At 32.1% G+C, this 21,616-nt stretch overlaps 1 protein-coding gene across 1 annotated transcript; it reads right to left on the reverse strand.

The window, feature by feature from the left end:
* Window positions 1-13,286: 13,286 nt before the first annotated feature.
* On the reverse strand, window positions 13,287-15,783 carry LOC102578467 (probable pectinesterase 8). Its single transcript, XM_006357832.2, has 5 exons — window positions 15,354-15,783; window positions 14,991-15,162; window positions 14,061-14,267; window positions 13,693-13,952; window positions 13,287-13,593 (listed from the first exon to the last, which is right to left on the reverse strand). Exons 1-5 carry the CDS (start codon window positions 15,722-15,724, stop codon window positions 13,437-13,439), a joined length of 1,167 nt encoding a protein of 388 aa, XP_006357894.1. The 5' UTR covers window positions 15,725-15,783; the 3' UTR covers window positions 13,287-13,436.
* Between the last annotated feature and the right edge of the window lie 5,833 nt (window positions 15,784-21,616).

The raw sequence follows: 21,616 nt of genomic DNA on the forward strand, positions 1-21,616 counted from the left end.
ATATATATATATATATATATATATATATATTAATTGATATAGCTCGAATAACGAATATAGATTTTTGGTTTAGCTATAATGATTTTTTGATTGTACAAAATAAAAGGCACTCATCTTCTTACTCTCTCTCATGGAATTATGTTTCTATTAAACAAAGAAGATGACGATTAAACGAAGAGGTTGACGACTGAACAATTTATACACAAAATTGTGATCAAATCCAATGTTGATAAATAGATAAAAGTTTGGGAGAGGACCAAAAATGTACTAATTTAGCAAACATGAGGGACAACAAGGGAGGGGTTTTATGTGAAAAAAGTAAAAATGATTTTGAGTTAAAATTTTGAGTCTTTTTAACTCAAAAGATAAAAAGGACTATTTTGAGGCTCTTTCTCTATAATAGTGTGTTTAACTTCTTCACATTTGATAGAGTACACTTTAAAGGTAATTAAAGATAACACTAAAAATTGAGTAGAATTAACAATTTGAAAAACAACACAAATAATCTTTTACAACAGATTAAATTACACTAAGAATTAAGTAAACGTTCATATGTACTAGTGTCAATGTGTATGCATATATATACAAGTCAAATACGGAATAATATTACAACAATGTCGTTCAATTTTGGAATATTATGCAATCGAGTTCATCACACATAAATTTATAATTAGAGAGAGAAAATACAAAGAAGGAGAAGTTGCTAAGAGGAGAAAGATTGAAGCCACAAATCAACATCAATAAAAGATGAGTTAAGGAATGGAAGAGCTTGTGTATCGTTAAGTCTTTGAACATATGGCGCCCTCAGCGCCATATTCAATCCTGCTCCAAAGCAATTGTACTCCCCATAAAAAAATGTCCTATAATAATTAAGTTAAAAATTAATTAAAGAATGTAATTTTTATTGCGATATATAATTTAAATTTTTAGGTGAAATGTTTATACTGTTACTTAACTGGTCTCTCACAGGGTCATTCAAGTCATTCCAACCCTCAGGAGCCACGATATCCGTCATGAAAGTGTTAGCAAAGACGACCGTGGAGTAAGGCCTCCACGCACACCTCAACCAAATTCTACCAGTGCCTCCTAAAGTGCAATTCACGAAAGCGAAGCCACTATTTTCGTCTTTGGTTGCTCTGTCGTGTGCTGTTACTGCCTCGTTTATTTGTTCAATTTTATGATTTAGCATCAAGATATAGTAAGGCTTTTAACACACTTAAGTTACTAATCATGTATAATTAGTACATAAGTCTTCCTTTGTTTTTTTTGAAGATAAGGAGGAAAATATTGGCCAAATTAATCTATCAAGTTTTAAAGGTAGCTCGAATACCTTTTGATTGATAAGTTTGCAACAAGCTAATATATTTGAAAAAATCAATGGCATTTCTCTTTCTTTTTTTTCAAATTTATATTAATTATGTTCGTTGTGAATGAGTTTACACGAACATTTTTATCATGAAATGTGATGAAACCAGCACCATAAGCTGAGAAACGATAAGTTTCCTTCATTAATGGAGGTTGAGCTTTCACCAACAATCAGAGAGAAAAGAAAATATATTATTGAGAATGAAAAACTAACTGTAATCAATACAATGTATGTGTATAAATACACACTGATGGAGTCTAACACTTCTAACAAACTCAGCCGACTAACTATGCTGAAAATGGTAAACTTGTGATTCCTAACTAACTAACTAATTCTGTGAATGAACAATGTACGCTTAAACTAACTAACCTACTAATCTAATTTTATCACCCCCTCAAGTTGGAGGTGAGTTACTTACAAACAACTTGCTTAATAAATTAGTATGCTTGACTCCAATTAAGGCCTTAGTAAAGACATCAGCCAATTGTGAATCTGTGGGGATGTATTGAAGTGTGATCAATCATTGTTGTAGCTTGGTTCTTAAAAATTGGCTATCCACTTCTATATGTTTAGTTCTCTCATGAAAAACTGGATTCTTAGCAATGTGCACTGTAGCTTGACTATCACAAAAGACATGTATGGGTAAGGAACACTTCACTGAGAGCTCATCAAGTAATCTTTCCAGCCATACTAATTCACCCACTACTTGTCTCACAGCCCTGTACTATGTTTCTGTTGAGGATAGTGACACTGTGGCTTATTTCTCAGATTTCCAACTAATGGGGCTATCACCCATGAGTACCAAGTAACCACTCACAGACTTCCTTGAATCAGGAAAAGAGGCCCAATCTGAGTCACAATAAGCACTAATGGTGAGGTCAAATTTGTTGGAGATAAAAACTCCTAATGTAGGGTCCTGTTGTAGATATCTGAGCACATGATAGGCTGCCTTCAAATGAGGTTCTCTAGGGGATTGCATAAACTGACTAAGGTGCTGGACACTATATGCTATGTCCATCCTTGTGTTAGTGAGAAAATCAAGCTTGTCTACCAGTTTTCTGTATTGAGTAGGATCTGACAATAGTGTGCCTTCTGTCAGCTTCAGTTTCTCAGTGGAGTCCAATGGTGAAGTAGTGGATTTATAATGCATAGAGTTAAATTCCTTCAAGAGATCAAGAGTAAATTTTCTCTGTGAGATGAGAACACCATCCTGTCTGTACAGTATTTCCAAACCAAGGATGTAATGCAGCCTTCCTAAGTCTTTTATCCTGAATTTCTCATGGAGGAAAGATTTCAAGGAACCAATATCCTTCATGTCAGTACCAGTTAAGATAATATCATCAACATATACAACCACAAATATTAGAGAGCTTTCATTCTTCTTATAAAACAGTGAATAATCACTATCTGAATGAGTGTATCTTTTTGAACAAAGACTGTTAGCCAGTTTGTCATACTATTGTCTGCTGGCTTGCTTTAAACCATACAATGACTTCTTCAATCTGCAAATTATGTCACTACTCTCCACTGCCAGGCCTGGTGGTAATGTCATGTACACTTCCTCATTTAAATCGCCATGGAGGAAGGTATTATTGACATCCAACTGGTATATGTTCCAACCTTGCTTGACTGCTAAAGAGATCAGAGTCCTGACTGTGGTCATCTTTACCACATGTGAGAATGTTTCATTGTAATCTATTCCAGCTTGTTGTTTGTACCCCTTTACCACTAGTCTTGCCTTGAACATTTCTATAATGCCGTCTGCCTTGTTTTAATCTTGTACACCTATTTACACCCTATAACAATCTTTCCTTTAGGCAAGTTAACTAGTTCCCAAGTATCATTTGCATACAAGGCATCAAATTCTTGTGTCATTTCCACTTGCCAAGCAGGATTCAAGATTGCGTCTTTATAAGAGGAAGGTTCAATATCATGTGAAACATTATTGATTAACTGCTGGCTATCAGGACATAGTGTAGTGAAACATACATAATCAGGGTGAGATATGAATGATGTGAGTGAGTGTTATGGATCTGAAACATTAGGTATGGGTGGAGAATGATGTAGGTTGGGTAATGAGTATGTGTAGTCTTTCAAGTAGCTTGAGGGGTGAAGGGACCTAGTTGTTCTTCTAGGTACAAAATAAGCATCACCAAGGGCATAAACAGTGGGTCCAACAGGAGGTATAATGATTGTAGGCTCAGTGATAGGTTCATTGTCAATTATGGGAACATGATCACAAGTGACTTCAACCAATGTGTTAGAATTCAACATTTCATCATCAACAAAGTTATTTGTTTTACTAGACATGCAAGGTAACATATCAGACATATCAAAATGATGTACAAGGAACTGCAAGACAAAATTAAAACTAGAACCAACATGAGCAATGACAAAAGGAAAAATAGTTTCATGAAAAAGGACATCTCTGGACACATGAATTCTCTTGGTAGCCAAATCTAAGACCTTGTAGCCTTTTGTATTAAAAGGGTATCCAATCAAAATGTGGGGTGTTATTCTTGGCTCAAATTTGTCCTAAAGGGTTTTCAAGGTAGTTGGAAAGCAAAGGCATCCAAAACTTATAAGGTGGGAGTAGGTTGGTTTCTTTTGATATAACAGTTCATATGGGGATTTGTTTTGTAGGAGTTTTGTAGGTAGTCTATTGATCAGATAGGTGGCAATTAAGACACATTCCTCCTAATATTTCATGGGTAGTTTTGACTGAAATAGAAGTGCCCTTGCTGTCTCAAGAAGGTACTTATGCTTCCTTTCCACCACACCATTTTGTTGTGGTGTGTAAGGACATGATTTTTGGTGTATTATGCCATTTTCTTGAAAAAAACAGGTTGCCTCAGTGCTTGTGAATTTCAGACCATTATCAGATATGATGGTTTTCAATTTTGTATGAAACTGATTTTCTACGAGGGATATGAAGGTTTTTATAGTTTGAAGTGCATTGCTTTTGCACCTAAGCAGTTGTGTCCAGGTTAATCTACTGTAATTATCCACCATGGTTAAAAAGTAGTGATATCCATCATGTGTTGGTATATGGTATGGTCTCCATAAGTCAATGTGAAACAACTCAAACATTGAGCTGGTTGCAGTGGTACTCTCTGGGTATGGCATTCTAGTTTGTCTAGCCATGACATATTGTACAAACAAAGGGTTGTTTATTGGAAAATTTTAGGGGAATGGTAGATATACTCCTCATTTTTACGAAAGGCACATGTCCTAATCTAGCATGCCATAAGAATTCAATGTCATAACTGTGAGTAATATCAATATCAGGGAAAGAATCAACAGATCATGAAATAGGATCAATAGAACAAGCTTCTTTATTGATTTCATAAGAGTATCTTACATTTGGTGGTGAAGCTTGGCATTCACTTCCAACTAAAACTTTCTTGCAGTAGTTTAAAAGAGAAACAGGTTTACATTTGTTATGAGAAACAACATTACCATTTGTAGGTGGACAATTGTGACACTTTGGACAGAAAAAATACAGATCATTCCTTGCCTTACCAAGTGCCAGAGGGCTCTTCAGAGAAGGGCCCTGCAGTAAGCAAGAAAAACTGTTAAAGCTAACTATTCATTTGAGTTGAACATCTAAGCAATGAACTGATATTAAATTGAATTTGAAGCTAGGTATACGCAATACTTTGTACAGAGTCAGTGTTGAATTCAAGAAAACATCACCAATTTCAGTCACTTTCACTTTGTATCCGTTTGGTAAGGTGATTAAGAAAGGATAAGGCAGTGTTCTAAGGTTTGTGAGAGTGTCTTTTGTGTAGGTCATGTGGTGAGATGCTCCTGAATCTATGATCTAAGAACCAGCAGTTAATCTATCACATTTACATGAAAAATCACCTATCTCAGTAATATAAGAATAACAAGCAAGTATACCTTCTAGGTTTGCAGCTCTACTTGACATATTTCCTGAGCAATTAGTTCCATTTCCAACCTACAGAGTCTCAAGTAGATTGAGTAGTTGTTCATACTGGCTTTTGGACAGATGTTCAGGAGCTTCTTCACACTGACTTTTATCATCCTCAGAAGTATGCACATTTGTTGCAGATCCTGAACCTCTTCCTCTTGGGGTTCTTGTGTTGGTTGGATAACCATGGAGCTTGTAGCACCTGTATTTGGTATGCCCAGTTCGTTTGCAGTATTCACAAAACAAGTTTGACTTGTTGCCAGTGCTGGAATTTCCCCTAAAAATATTGGTGTTGGAATTGCCTGCACCTCTTCCTGTACCTCCTCTATAAGAATATAGAACTGTAGTTTGTATTGAAACCTTTGGATCCTTCATTGTGTTGAGGTGATACAGAGGCATTTAGTGAGGTGGATTCCGAAGCCAAGTGACTGAGGGGCTTCATTTCCCTCTGCCTTTCCTCTTGTGACAAAATGGCAAATGCTTGTGCCATAGTTGGCACACTAGACATCATGAGGATATTCCACATACAACAATATACACCTCATTTAGGCCCATCAAAAAATGTATAAGTCTTCTATCTTGCTCAGACTTATGCATCTTGGTTTTGCCGCCACAAACACACACACAAGTGCATTGAGAATTAACATCAAGAGTGTTCATTTCCTCCCACAGTTTCTTCACCTTATTGTACTAACTAGTGACATCCAAAGAGCCTTGCACAAGATCATTTATCTCCTTCTACGATTGATAGAGTTTGCAACCATTAGTCTGGTCATATCTATCCTCTAATTCCTCCCAAAGTTCCTTGGCATTGTTAACGTATTGCAAGCTATCTTGCAGATCCAGTGAGAGAGAATTTAAGATCCAGGAGGTCACCATGTCGTCACACCTTTCCCACTGCATGAAAGTTGGATCTGTAGGACTTGGTATCATGATTTTTCCATTAATGAATCCAGTTTTACTCTTCTTAACAGATAAAGCCCTAAGAACTGCTCGTCTCCATGACCTATAGCTAGTTCCGTCAAAGACAGCAGAAAGTAAAGTAGAACCTGCATTTTCTGAGGGATGCAGATAGAAGGGACTATTGAAATCTAATCGAGTTGAAGTGTTGGTAGCAGCCGCGTCAGCCGAAACTTCATCCATAGAAGAAGATGAAGATAATTATGAAGAAAAATGCAGTTACAGACGAATTGAGAAGATGAACTCACAATGAGTAAACTCGAATCAATACAGAAAGAACGATAGTGAGATCGTCCCGAAAAAAAACAAGGAGAAGAAAATTGATAACAGAAATGAGGGCAAATCAAACTCAATACAATACTCACGACGAGAGAGAGGAGCATGAATCTCCTTGCTCTGATACCATGATGAAACCAGCACCATAAGCTGAGAAACGATAAGTTTCCTCCATTAATGGAGGTTGAGCTTTCACCAACAATCAGAGAGAAAATAAAAGATATTATTGAGAATGAAAAACTAATTGTAATCAATACAATGTATGTGTATATATACACTTTGATGGAGTCTAACACTTCTAACAAACTCAACCGACTAACTATGCTGAAAATGATAAACTTGTGATTCCTAACTAACTAACTCTGTGAATGAACAATAACTAACTAATTCTGTGAATGAACAGTGTACACTTAAACTAACTAAGCTACTAATCTAATTTTATCAAAATGATAATACAAACTTATGGATATTCTTAATAATTTTTAGAACTAGTGGGTATAAAGCATTTTTTTTTTCGAAAAAGGGTCAAAAACACCCTCTAACTATTCGTAAAGGTTTAAATATACCCTCCATTCATCTATAGGGCTAAAAATACCCCTCAATCCACCTTTTTGGCATATTTTTACCCTTAAAACTTAACAGATTTTTTAAAATTATTATTATTAGTATTGTTTATTACGTGGCGTGTTCCTATTGAATAAAATAAAATCCCAACTCACCATTTTTTTTCCAACCTGTCCGACCCATACTACATTCCCATGACCCAAATCCAACTAAACACAAATGACCCAAATTTAATACCCACCCTATTCGTCTTTCTTTTTGGAGCAATTCTTTAAAGGAATCCATGAAGTAAAGGTAGACACATAACCCCCAACTTTCCTCGTAGCCGTATCCATTAATTTTTTATTTTTTAAATAAAGCAGGTATTTTTCGAAGAGCAATTGAATTTTAATGTGATCATAACGAAACCAGAGAATTAAAAGTTTAAATAGATTATGAATTAATTGAAGTATGAATACTAGATCGGATCAAATACGACAAACCAACTATGAATGAGACTGTATTGGGAGTAATATATTATTTAGAGGGATGATAATTATACATATAAAATTCAACAAGATGAAAAAAAAACAAGGGAGAAATAATTTTCCAAAATTCTTCAATGAATTCGTTATGGGAATGATGATGAATGATGAGGTAGCCTCTGGCCTCTGCTTCATGGATGGTTTGAAAAATTGTTGCTCCAAGAGGAAGACGAAGAGGGTGAAAGATGCTGCTCCAAGAAGAAGATGAAGAGGGTGAGCATATTAAATTTGGGATTACTTGTGTAATTGTGTTTAATGGAATTTGGGTCATGGAGTCGTGGATATGGATCGGGGGGGGGGGGGGGGGGGGGGAAATAATGGGAAACGGGGGTGTTTTATGAAAGTGGCGGGGGGGGGGGGGTTGGAAAAAATTGGTGAATTGGGGATTTTATTTTATCCAATAGGAAGACATCACGTAATAAGTAATACTAATAATAATAACTTTAAAAAATCTGTTAAGTTTTAAGGGTAAAAATAGGTCAAAAGGTGGATTGAGGGGTATTTTTAGCCCAATAGATGGATGGAGGGTATATTTAAACCCTAAACCCTATTTCGAATAGTTCGAGGGTATTTTTGACCCTTTTCCCTTTTTTTTTTAAAAAGTCAAATATTTCTTTCAAAATCTATGGCCAAACGCATTGTGAGATCTACTTAAGAAATTTAAATTAAAAAAATAAATATTTATAATAGTATATACTAACTTATATATGAGATCTACTTTTTAAATATTATTTAGAACAGATTTGGTTGTATATCCATCTCAATCCAAGAAGAAGAAGAAGAATATATACCTCCAAGGCCTATTGAAGCTAGTCTCCGCTAGGGTAAGGGTAAGCCTTAATCCGCAAAAATTTTGATCAATCCTGATTAGTATTTTTCAAAAAAAAATGACAGAAGATTAATATCATCTTTCATAACATTGACCTCTACTAGTTACTTTACTATTAGTTATATTTCTAATAATTATATTTTATATAATCCTTATTCCTCCTTTTGATTTGCAGTCCTCAAGACCTATGGTCTTCGTCGAGTGTACTATTACTATAAATATGTGTATAACACGTAGATTCTGGAGTTGTTCAATCGTAGTTTCGTAAGTTGACAAAATTGAACTAGTGTGGTGCATGGTAAAATTTTTTTTGATATAATTATATATATTTAAAATTTACTGATCCAACAAATTAATTTAGATTTGTATGCACAAAATTCATAAGGAAAAAATGTTTCTCGATTAAATGTGAAGGTATCTCATTGACACTACAATACATGATGATCAAATCATAAGACACTTGTGAATTGTGATAAATCAAATGGTACATTGAGGTGAAATAGAAAATGCAAATGGAGGATATTAATATTTCTCTTTACATAAGTTGTATTAGCCCCAGGCTGCGCCATACATTAGAGATCTTAAAAAATGGCAATAACATCTCATAATTTAGGTAGGCATTTGGAAATGATATTTGAAGAAACATAGTATTTTAAATTAAGTTTTAAAAAATTGGAAATTAATATTATATTTGAATAGGCATTTAACTTTTAAAAATCAATTTTGCCTTGTTTAATTCAGTCAATTTTAAAACTGGTTGATGTACAATTTAGATTGACATACGAGAAACTCTGTCTAAATATTTTGTAAAACTACTTTTTATTTGGTATGTTGTATATAGTCATACTATAACGAAAAAATTATGCTATGTACCAAATTATAAGGAAACAACAAAGAATTTAAATTTTAGTAAAAATTAGATGGATTGAGTAATTTTGTAAATATTTTGTAAAACTACTTTTTATTTGGTATGTTGTATATAGTCATACTATAACGAAAAAATTATGCTATGTACCAAATTATAAGGAAACAACAAAGAATTTAAATTTTAGTAAAAATTAGATGGATTGAGTTATATCTCGATTTTTTTCACTCATATCAATTCTATTTATTCAACCCAATATCTTTTAAACCATCAATAACTTATTTATTAACTTAGCGTATTTTAACATATTCCAAATTTAAATCCATCGATCCGTCCATTCAACACCCTCATTGTCCCACTATAGTGAGATTCTAGTCATGTTAACATCGTCCACTATTAACACTTCCAAGTTACGCAGTAGAAACTTTGTCATAAAGTCCTTGTGATATAGAAATGGAATATTAACTACAACCACTTGTCTAACTTGGACCATTTCTAAAGTCTTTTCAATTATAATGAGGGAATGAATGATGACAAAAATTAAAGATGTGAAAATAATTCTCAAAATCAATTGAATTAATTAACTAATAAAGTGAATTTAATCGAATCTAATTATAGTCATATAAAAAATTAGAAAAGTTTTTTTGTATTTTATGAAAAATGTCGAAAAAATATTGAATTGTACCAAGTAAATTTATATTCAATACAATTGAGATGGAAACAATTACAAAATATATATCTAAATCTATCATATCACTATTGGGCCTCAGGTGTAACTTCTTTTGGTTATAGTGTCACTAATATAACTATGCAGAAGCTTTAGTAAATTGCCAAAGAACATATGATGATAAAATGTTCGAAGTTTATAAGCTTTATTTTGAATTTAGTAGCCTAATTTAGAGTGGCCATTTAACTTATACAGCTTTTGTAAAAAAAATCATGAGCTTATCCATTTTGAAAACAATTCAGACATATATGATTAAAGTTGAAAATTTACGTCTGATTTGCATGTAAAATTTGCTTAAATTTTAATCATCTGTATCTGAATTTGTTTTGTCAATTTTTGTTGTTGTTATTATTGTGGTTGTGATTATTTTTCGAATATCAACAATCAACTATTCTACGCTCAAATAAGCTCAAATTTTAAACGTAAATTTCATGAATCATTATGAACAAATGTCAATCATTGATATGTTATTAAAACAACAATAAATCTAACAAATTCAGTTAACACCCTTTCAGTTTTTTCATATATGTTTGTGCTCAATCATATATGATTGAAACTCATATTAAAATTGGCTAAAATATCATTCATGTGTAGATTTTTTGCCCCCAAAAATATCATTTTTCTTCTTCAAATTTCAAAACTCAAATATACTTCGAGTAAGCTCAATTTTGAAACATATGTTTCATGTATCGTAAAAAAAATTCAATCGATCAATTAGTCAAAACAACAATAAATTTAACAAATCCATTTAGTACCCTTTAAACTTTTCTATGTATGTCTGTGATCAATTATACATGATTGAAACACACGTTAAATTTACCTGAAATTTCAGGAGCATAATATAGAAGATGAAGAAGAGAAAAAGAAGTCTTGCACTTTTGCCTGAAAGTTACCTAATATTTTTTTAGCAAACTAAATACTAGTTAAATAGGGCAATCAAAATAAAACACCCGATATAATTTTAGAAAAATAAATGATCTAATCTATATGTGGGGTAATTTCACTTTTTGATCAGCTAATATTACAAATATCATTTTTTTGGTTTGCCTCATAGATAAGACATGGCTAAATGAGATTATCCAAGAACTTTCAATGAAAGCCCAGGTCTAATCGTATAGCGATATTTTTATGTAATTACAAAATTACGTGTATAAGCAATTATATACTAGTTAATTACTTAACATAGCAATAGTTTGTCTTAATTACAATTCGCGACCTACTTTTAGCTATAATTACGCGGCTTAGTTTTTTAGTTTTGTATAATTTGCACGTTTGTATGATTCAGAATTCGTATAGTATAATTTGTATAACTTTTGTATAATTCAGAATTTGTATAATATAATTTGTATAACTGTTTACACTTCTGATGTTTGTAATTGTATCTGGCTGATCCACCGATGTGCCCGTTTCCCCCATTCTCTCTGACCGAGGCGCTAGATCAAATTCGTTATTTCGAGTTTATACAAAAATAATGAAATTATACAAATGTATCCGCAAATTATACAAACCTGCAAATTATACAAATCCGCGAATTATACAAACGAGACAACTTAAATTGTAACTATAGCCCTTAAATATGCAAACAATAGCTATGAAGCATAATTAAATTTATTATAGTGGCTATTTGCAAAAGTTCTTCTTTCATATTTTATAACATATATACACTGATGTATGTATGATGTATCCCTAAATTATAGACACAATTCTCTTAGGTGTAAGCATATTGTATATGTACTATTAATGTGTGTGTCTATATATATATATATATATATATTGCACAAAATTGTAATTGATAAACAATAAGATGTGTGTTATATAAAAAGAAAAGGATGTTGCTTATTTGTGATCACAATTGATCTATCTCTTACACTTTTTGATTTTTATTTAGGGAAAAGGGTCTGAAAAATACTCTAACTTTGGTCGAAATTGATGTTACGATACCAAACTTTGGAACGGACCTTTTACCCCGCTGTACTATTTAATAGTGTATTTTAATGGTATATATGTGCCTACGTAGACATCATAATATTGCATCATTTTAAATAGTAATGTGTCCACGTGGGCACATATATACCTTTAAAATACACTATTAAATAGTGCAGGGGGTAAAAAGGTCCTCCATAAAGTTTAGTATCGTTACAGCAATTTCGGCCAAAGTTGAAGTATTTTCCATACCCTTTTCCTTTTTATATAGTACGGTCGTTTTAGTTATCTTTAAAAATTCTCCTTTTAACACTTAAAAAGAAGATAACTAAGCTACGAAAGAATACAGCCTATAGGTATAAATGAAGAAGAGAATTTATATCTTTTTCTAATCAAGGAATATAATAAAATAATAGAATAAATTTCGTCGTCAATTTATCTTCGTGTGTCTTAAGAAGAAATGTTCTTTGGTAATGTATAATATTGGAGAAAAGCTTAAAATAACCCATATCTTTGGCTTTGGATTTAGATTCATGGTCATCTTTGTTCTGTCATATAGAGTAATAATAGTCTTTCATATTTATAGTATTGATACAATTTTAGTCCTCCATCAAATATATTTTCTTGAGATTGAGAGGTTCACCGCATCATATTTCACATGTATTAATATAAACTTTTCTTTCCTTTCAATGTTATTTATCTACAACAAATTGATATAGTTCGAAAAATAAATATATATATTTTTTAGTTGTAATGATTTTTTGGACCGTAGAAAATAATAAAGAGCATTCTTCTTCTCACTTTTCCCTCTCATAAAATTATTGTTTCTATTAAATATAGAGGAAGACGACTAAACAATCCATATACTAAATTGTAGACAAAATTAATGTAAAAATTGAGGGAGAACCAAAAATGCACTAAAATTACAAGCACAAGGGATTATAAGTGTTCTATGTGGAGAAAAAGAAATAAGAATAATTATGAGTTTTAGCCCAAAGATAAAAAGGGACTATTTTGAGCTTTTTCTTCTATCATATTGTGTTTAATAATTAACTTCTTTCACATTTGATAGTATACACTTTAAAGGTAATTAAAGATATCTATATTTAATTAATAGAATTAATGATTTATTTATTTTTTACCTCTCCCTCAAAACCACATTTTCGTATTGTTAGAGACTCAAGTTCACAACCTTAAGGTTGAAAATTATGGGTGTTTACCATCCAAGCAACTCTCTCTAACCATAATTTGAAAAATAAGACAAATAATTTTTCTCAACAGACTAAAATACACTAATTACTAAGTAAAAGTTCATCTATAATAGTGTCAATGTGTATTTTCATATATATACAAGACAAATCCAAAATAATATTACAACAATGTCGTTCAATTTTGGAATATTATGCAATCGAGTTCATCGCACATAAATTTATAATTAGAGAGAGAAAATATAAAGAAGGAGAAGTTGCTAAGAGGAGAAAGATTGAAGCCACAAATCGGCATCAATAAAAGATGAGTTGAGGAATGGAAGAGCTTGTGTATCGTTAAGTCTTTGAACATATGGCGCCCTCAGCGCCATATTGGATCCTGCTCCAGAGCAATTATACTCTCCATAAAAAATTGTCCTATAATAATTAAGTTAAAAATTAATTAAAGAATGTAATTTTTATTGCTATATAATTTATATTATTTTTTTAGATGAAATGATTATACAGTTACTTAACTGGTCTCTCATTGGGTCATTCAAGTCGTTCCAACCCTCAGGAGCCACGATATCCGTCATGTAGGTGTTAGCAAAGACGACTGTGGAGTAAGGCCTCCACGCACGCCCCAACCAAATTCTACCAGTGCCTCCTAAAGTGCAATTCACAAAAGCGAAACCACTATTTTCGTCTTTGGTAGCTCTGCCGTGTGCTGTTACTGCCCCGTTTATCGACTTCACTCCTGGGGCTACTGGGCTTGCTATTGATATTAATTGACAGTTCTACATTCGCGCACTTGAAACTATTGGAATAAAAACATAACATGCATGTACGTGTATATATATATAACTCGATTAGGTGAAATTAATTAAAGAATGTAATTTGTGTACCTCGTAGATTGATTTGCCATTGCCAAAAATGAAGTCGATGGAACCTTGAATATAACAATCCTTAAAGTAATGACGACCACGATCGTCATGAAGGGTATCCTGAGCTCCGAAAAATCCACAACCCCAAAAGGCAGCTTCATCTCCGGCTATCCTGATCGCCACTGCTTGTGCTCCTACCGCCCCGGGTACCGGCATTGGAGCTACATTCTGTATTTATTGTAAACTTAAAATATGTACGTAGCGTTCAATTTATGAACACCGTTCGTTTAAAATTTATAATGTGGAAACAAATAGTTGAATTTCGTGTACATATAAATTATTGAGACATAAGGGAAGTTTCTAGTGTAGTGACAAAGGTTGTTCAAAAACAAATTTAGTTCACAAGATTGGTGTGTTATTTAGAATTCAGTTTTTTTTTTAATCTTCTTGTTAATTATAATTTCTTACTTGTCGCTGAATGCGAGTATTGTGGACAATGGAATTACAAGTAGTAAAACATTCTCTCTATTCATATTTACTTGTCCATATTTGATTTGGCATACTCAAGCAATCAATTTTTTTTAAAATAGTATTTACTATATCATCCCTAATTATTATAAGTCATTATCTAAATTATTGGAAATGAATAATACTTAATAGTAAGGTTAAATTATAATAAACTATCTCTTGGTTTTTCAAACTGGACAAATAAAAGTGAATACCTATTTTTAATATATTAAACAGACGGAGGGAGTAATAGTTGTACTTTCCTGCGTGAAATGAAAGAGAGAGAGAAGGTACTAAATTGCATTTGTTAGGGAGCACTTTATCCCTATGGTACTTTCTGACGCAAATATAATCCAAATTTAATTGAGCGTTAATGCGGGTACCGAATGAAACCCCAAAAAAAAAAAAAAGGATCGGTAATGATATTATATTATATTTATATACCATGAAACTTATATTCTTGGCAATGAAATTGGTAGAGAAAACTTGGACAGAGCCACTGTAAAATGTTCCATTTGAAGAATTGGCTGTGTCATTCCACACGATAGCTGTTGTCGTATACCCTTGCCCTTGAAATGTTATGTTAGGTTTTGTTTTTGGAATAATCACCTTTTCACTGCATTTTCAATCAAACAAAACAAAAATACGTTACGTATGTAGTTTTTAAATACGTAAATTTTATTTTAAAAAATTGAAAGATTCCATGTCCTAATTGACGATCAAAAATTCAGAAGTTTGACTGTCAAAAATCAAATTATGTCACGTAAATTGAAACAGAGAGAGTGAGTAATAACTACTCCTACTTACAAATAAATGCCATTGCTTATCCATATTAAGCTTCTTTTGACACTAAAATTCCCAACAGAATCAACTGCAGCTTGCACTGTGGTGAAATTGCAACATCCATTATGATCAACGCAGATAATTGACGTGTTACTAGGGTCTATAGTTGGAAAATTTGGAGTAAATTTGTCACAGGGCGATTGTCTTGCCTTATCATCGTCAGTGTCATGACGATGATGATGGTGATGGTGATGATGGCGATTAACAATACATAACGATAAAGCAGTAGAGCATCGATCAAGAAAGCAGTTGAAGTACGTTCGGGGCGGTTGAGTTGATGCTAAAACAGCAAAGATTGCTATGAAAATTGGGAAATATATGGCCTTAGGATTCATTTTTCTTGATGGAACGATAAATAAAGAAGGTGACAATAATACTTATATATATATATAAAAATATAGAGAAGGGTGACATTTAAAAATTGAGTTCGTGTATTATTATACCTTTAAGAAAACCTTATGATAAAAAAAGAAAATAAAGAAGTAAGAGTAGTACTTTAATTGAATGAAGTATAAGAATGGTTGGCATGTCTTGCAAATTACCCTTTCCTTTTATGGGACAATACTATACGCAATACCTACCAACACATCAAATGAATGATGGATTTTATGCCTCTGGCTTGATTTAAAATAAGTGGTATTTTATCTAATTAATCAAAATAGTATTAATTTTATTTTTCAAATTTACCCGTATTTATATATTTCGAAGTCAATTAGTATAATTTTCTATGAACAAATACATAGATATTTTTACTATTTCTTCAAAGACGTTTGATACACACATATAATACCATGCTATATTATTTTCACGCTACATATGCACATTCTCTTTATACTCGTCAACTTTGATAATACAAATTTAATTAAGGTTAATTTAGTCAATATTCTCCGCATTAGTTTGTAGGAGCAGACATATTTGAAGAAGAAGACAAAAAGAAAATACTTTAGGTTACTTTAGACGGGCAAATTATCTTTTTAGTTCATACTTATATAAATTGAAGTTTGAGGTTGATATTGTTAAAAAAAAAAAACTAAATTAAATTAAACGTCAAAATATTACAAAAAATCTTAATTTTACATGATATTGTAAAAAAAAAATTATTTTATAAAGCATAGTATAAAAATTAGTGGTGATGGCAATTAGTGTTCTTCTATAGCTGATTATTTATATCCAAATGACATTATAATGTCCACTTAAATAGACTAATCTCTTGAAACACAACTATAATAAATTAAAAAGCAATTAGTTGTTATTAATTAGCAGAAAGCTCGGAAGGTTAATTTAATGTGAACCACATTATTTAGTTCCTTGCTAATATTCTTTCATGAGAAACATAACGTGAAGTTTTCTTGAATCCATCTATCAAAGAGGGGGATGTTGCTACTATATATTATTATTGCTAGAAATGCAATTTTGAGTTTAGATTTCTACACTTGGAAGCAACTCAAAGATAGTTTGGCTAATAGTAGTTAAATTTCAAAGTCAGGTCCAAGTTGGGCAATGTTTTGAAGAACAGAATCAAATATTAGAATAGGTAATTAGCAAGGAAGGTGGAATTTTACGAGTGTAAAATTAGAGTTCGAATTTGTCAAGAATAGTATAAATTGATCCTACAAGAGTTATGTAAATGTTGCCCTATTTGTATGGGTTATTGTTGACAACAAATTTTGAATACGGAAAATTAACTGCAATCAAAATAAATAAAAGAATATTTTTATTGATAAATCTTGTGGGTATGTATAATTTTATTGTTCTTTTAGTTCTTTTTCTTATAATATTTCTTCGTAATTGAAGGACAATCAGCAGCGTGTTTTTCAAATGTATGATGACTCACACCTTCTTGAGATGTATTTGATCTCCGAAAACATCGGACAACACTTCATTGTTTCGGGCTGATCTCTGAAAAGGATTTCATTGAGCACTGCTTAGAAGAACTTTATAGTTGTCGATGTTTCTTTGTGTCACGGTCCAATCCATCGGACCGTGCGAAACCTACTCTAATACCTAAATAGGAGAACCCTCAACACTCAAACCAATCATGACATACGGAAAAATAAATGAAACATAATCTAACACCCTATAAAGTTATGAAATCACTATCAATTAATTTATGTTGGTGTTTTAAAAAATGGAATAGCAAAAAGAATTAATTGAAATATCTCTCAATATTTTTATTAAGCATAATATGGATTTAAATAACATAATTTACAGAAAATCCGCATAACAAAAATTCACAAAGGCTAAATAAGCTCAACAATTAAAACAACTTAATAAATATTTAAAGTTCAAATTCAATCTAAATCTAGGTAACTTATTTTGCTAAAAAATTATTGAAGTAACTAAAAGCAAACTCAACACTTCTCCTTTGTTTTAGATATTGCAATTTTAAAAGGGATAATGCATAAGTACCCCTTAGACTATGACCGAAATCCCAGAGACACACCTAAACTTAACCAAGATCCTGTTACCCCCATGAACTCATTTTTTCGTATTTTTGTGCACCTTTTGTGCTGATGTGGCACCTTCAACCACTCAAGTTGGTTGTGTTTGTACACACTCGCCCCCCACGTGTGTAAATATTATTATTTTAATTAAAAATTATTTTTAAAAAAAGAAGAAGAGAAAATGGTCTAAAGCCCCCCGAACCTATACCCGAAATCTCAACTACACACTCGAACTTCACGGGTGTCCTATTACCCCCCTGAACATTTTATTTCTCTATTTAGTGCACACCTGAGTGCTGACCTGTCATAGGAGGTGAGAGCACCTCCTCTAGGCGCGTTAGAGGCAATAAATTAGCAATGGTCATCTTCCCCAAATTAAATAAACCTTTGTTCCTTCTTCCCCACCATTAATCCTTGTTCCTTCTTCAATATGTTGACGATTTTCTTTCAAAAATGGCTAGGTTTTAGTTGTTTATGTTCATTTCTACTTTAAATCTTGAAATTAGGGTTTGTAATTTGCTCTAATTTCTTATTTAAGTTCTCTAATTTGAATGTTGAATCTTCTCTAAATTCATTAAAAATGACAAATGAAAACTTGAATAAACTTTGTATCGGTGAATTAGACCCAATGCTCAACGTTGTAGTGAGATGCAAACATGAAATTTTGTTGAATTTGCAAACTTTTTGATCGAAATTAAATTTGACCAAGAATTGGGGGAGATGAAAAGGAGAAAGCAAAAAGAAAGAATTGGGGGTAAGGGGTGAGGTCGTTTGATCTTTAAGAGGGAAAAGGAAAGGTTGAAGTGGGGCCCGCGCGTGCAAATCACGTTAGTTAATATATTTGGCTTATGTGTATTGGTCAGCACTCAGGTGTGTACTAAATAGAGAAATAAAATGTTCAGGGGGGATGATAGGACACCCGTGAAGTTGGAGTGTATAGTTGGGATTTCGGGTATAGGTTGAGGAGGCTTTAGACCATTTTCTCAAAAAAAATTATATTTAAAATAAGTTAATTTTGAACGGATATCAAAATAAGTGAAGAAAATAAAATAAAACATAAAAAATTAAAACGTTAAAATTAAAGGAAACTTTTAAGTTTTTTTTTTGAAAAAAAATACACATAATTTTTTAAATAATTAAAGTGAAAAGATAATAAATTAATTAGAAAAAAAGTTTAAAGTGAAAAGAAATTAAAATAAATATTTTACAAAGAAATAAATAAAAATAATTAAATATATATAAATTTTATTGTCAATAAATATGTGTACTAACTAATTATAAAGTTACCATTCAAAAAATGACATGTGTCCGATTTGTGCACTCATCACTTGCCTTCAAGAGAGTGTGCACACTCTCTATGCCATGTCAGCGTTTGCGGTGTATTTATTCCATTTTAAATTAGTTTACGGGGGGTAATAGGACTCTAGTTAAGTTTAGGTGTGTCTCTAGAATTTCGATCATAGTCTAGAGGGGTACTTATGCATTATCCCATTTTAAAAGGTTGCTCCTCCTCGATTTTTGCTTCTGTTGTTTGTGCTTGATGATTGTTTTTAAACTTGCACACTTTTATAACATGATCAGCTTGTTTGCAATTTTCACATATTATATTAGGTTTCCATCAATAAAAAAATGTTCAAGTGTGTTCTTCTTGTAGTAAATATATCCAATGATGAACCTTTCAAATATAATTCAAGTTTCATCTAGTTAGCTATACATGAACTTAGAAGGACGGTATTAGTGAGCTAAGAAGGAGAGTCAAGCTATTAAGAGCTTTATAGGTTTATATATATATATATATATATATATATATATAATCTCTTCGACCACACTCTTAAGAGTAATAAATAATGCTTACAACAACCTATATATTCCACTTTGACAGCTCAAATATGCTATCTAGGCACATATGAAAGATCATAAACTTAATTAGAACTTCGTTTGACTACATACGATCTCGGGTACACCTCTTAATGCTCTTGCTAATCTAATGACTTAGCCACACTTCATTGCCCTCATCTAAGAGTCATAATACCACACTTGTATCACTCACATTTATCGAAAAGTAGCACCTTAATTCCTCACCTAATTTATGTCAAACCTACTAGATTAGATCTCCAAACTAACATCATCACCTTCATTTTGTCATCCTTTTTATCACGACACTCATCTCAACTTCAAGCTTAGTGTCTAGTACTAAACAAAAATATCAATATAATCACATACTATACTAGCTTACGACTACTAGATAAAATTAAGAAACACTCACCCCCACTAAGATCACATGCCAAGTAGTCAATCTTTATCGTCAGTCTGCCTATTTACAAATTACCGTCACATTTCCTTTCACAACCCAAGTATTATTTATCAATTCACTACACTTTATTGCCGAATTAGCTCTATGACCCTCTGAATACCATGAGACTCTCCCTTCTAAAATCATAATCTCAAAGTAGATCTATCACCTTGTGAATACTCTGCTCTTCTATTTAACACCTATACTTGATCTTCATTAACACAATGACACATCGACATAAACTTATTTCTGATTAAAGTACACTCTAACTCAACATAATTAATAACTATTCATCTACCTTCTATCATTAAATTCACACAAAATTATCACTCTTTAGCCTACAAATAAGGGGAAAACTCCTCATTAATTATTTACTAGGTACATGACTATAACTACATACTTTACTCAATAACTAACATCATTCTTAGGTTCCTACACTTCTAAATGCATACTTCTAACTCTAGGCACTTCTACTATTACTAGCTCATAATATCGCAACTCACACTATCTGTGAGGTGAAGATACTGTCCAAGCATTCTAAAACACACTTCCCTCTTAAAAGGTATCACCTGAAACAAGCTTTCGAGAAGAGAGTTTGAGAGTACATCTCGCCTTGGCTCAAACACACGATTCATATGAATAAGGATGCATTCTTTCAAATCAATATACTTAAACACACTAACGGGCTTCTCACAAGCCTCTCTGCTGTCTCTTGACTTTCGGAAGACTTTATCCGAAAGTAACTCATAAGGATCTGGGCTTTTCTATTTCAAGCACCTTGAGTACGAGGGGTAGTCGAATGGATTTGAGAAACACGAGTCTGAATAAGTTCCTTATGACACAGTTCTATTGCACGATAAATTATTTAAATAATTTTATTAATATAAACAAAATTATTTTTTTCATGTTAGATTCTTTTTTATGATAAATTTTAGTTGAATGATTTTATTAATACAAAAACATAAAATGAATGATTTTATTGATTATTCAAAAAAACAAAATCAGTAATTTAGCTAGATAAATTCATAATATTGAGTAGAGATATCAACTCTTATTATCTATGATTCATATAAGCAATAAAATTCACAAAGAATTTCACTTTCATTGTGTGATATTTTCCCAACAACTATGGGTGTGTTTGGTGTGAAGAAAAATATTTTTGAAAAATGTTTTCCGATTTTCCCATGTTTGGTTGGCTTAAATGTTTTGGAAAATGTTTTCTACATCAACTCATTTTCCTCAAATTTAATGAAAATGACTTCCCTTGATAAAAAATAAAGAAAAAAAATTTTCAAAACTCTACCACGTACCACGAACCCGACCCTACCCATAAAAAAAAAAGGTTTAATTTTCTTATTTTTTAAATTTAAAATATATTTTTACTCCTACCCCATACACCACCCCCAACAAAAAAAGTAAAAAATTTAAAATTTGTTTTTTTAAATATATCAAATTTTAAAATTTGTCTTACATCACCCAACCCCTACCCC

The sequence above is a fragment of the Solanum tuberosum genome, unplaced genomic scaffold (assembly GCF_000226075.1).
Source record: "Solanum tuberosum cultivar DM 1-3 516 R44 unplaced genomic scaffold, SolTub_3.0 scf00250, whole genome shotgun sequence".
NCBI lineage: Eukaryota > Viridiplantae > Streptophyta > Magnoliopsida > Solanales > Solanaceae > Solanum > Solanum tuberosum.

Bases quoted from the DNA above. Each gene is read 5' to 3' on its own strand.
- LOC102578467 (XM_006357832.2), bottom strand. From the start codon at position 15,724: ATGAATCCTAAGGCCATATATTTCCCAATTTTCATAGCAATCTTTGCT. The intron at 14,268-14,990 runs GTATATAAATAT...CAATAAATACAG, and splicing joins CCAAGAATATAAGTTTCATG to AATGTAGCTCCAATGCCGGT. The intron at 13,594-13,692 runs GTTAAGTAACTG...TAATTATTATAG, and splicing joins AATGACCCAATGAGAGACCA to GACAATTTTTTATGGAGAGT.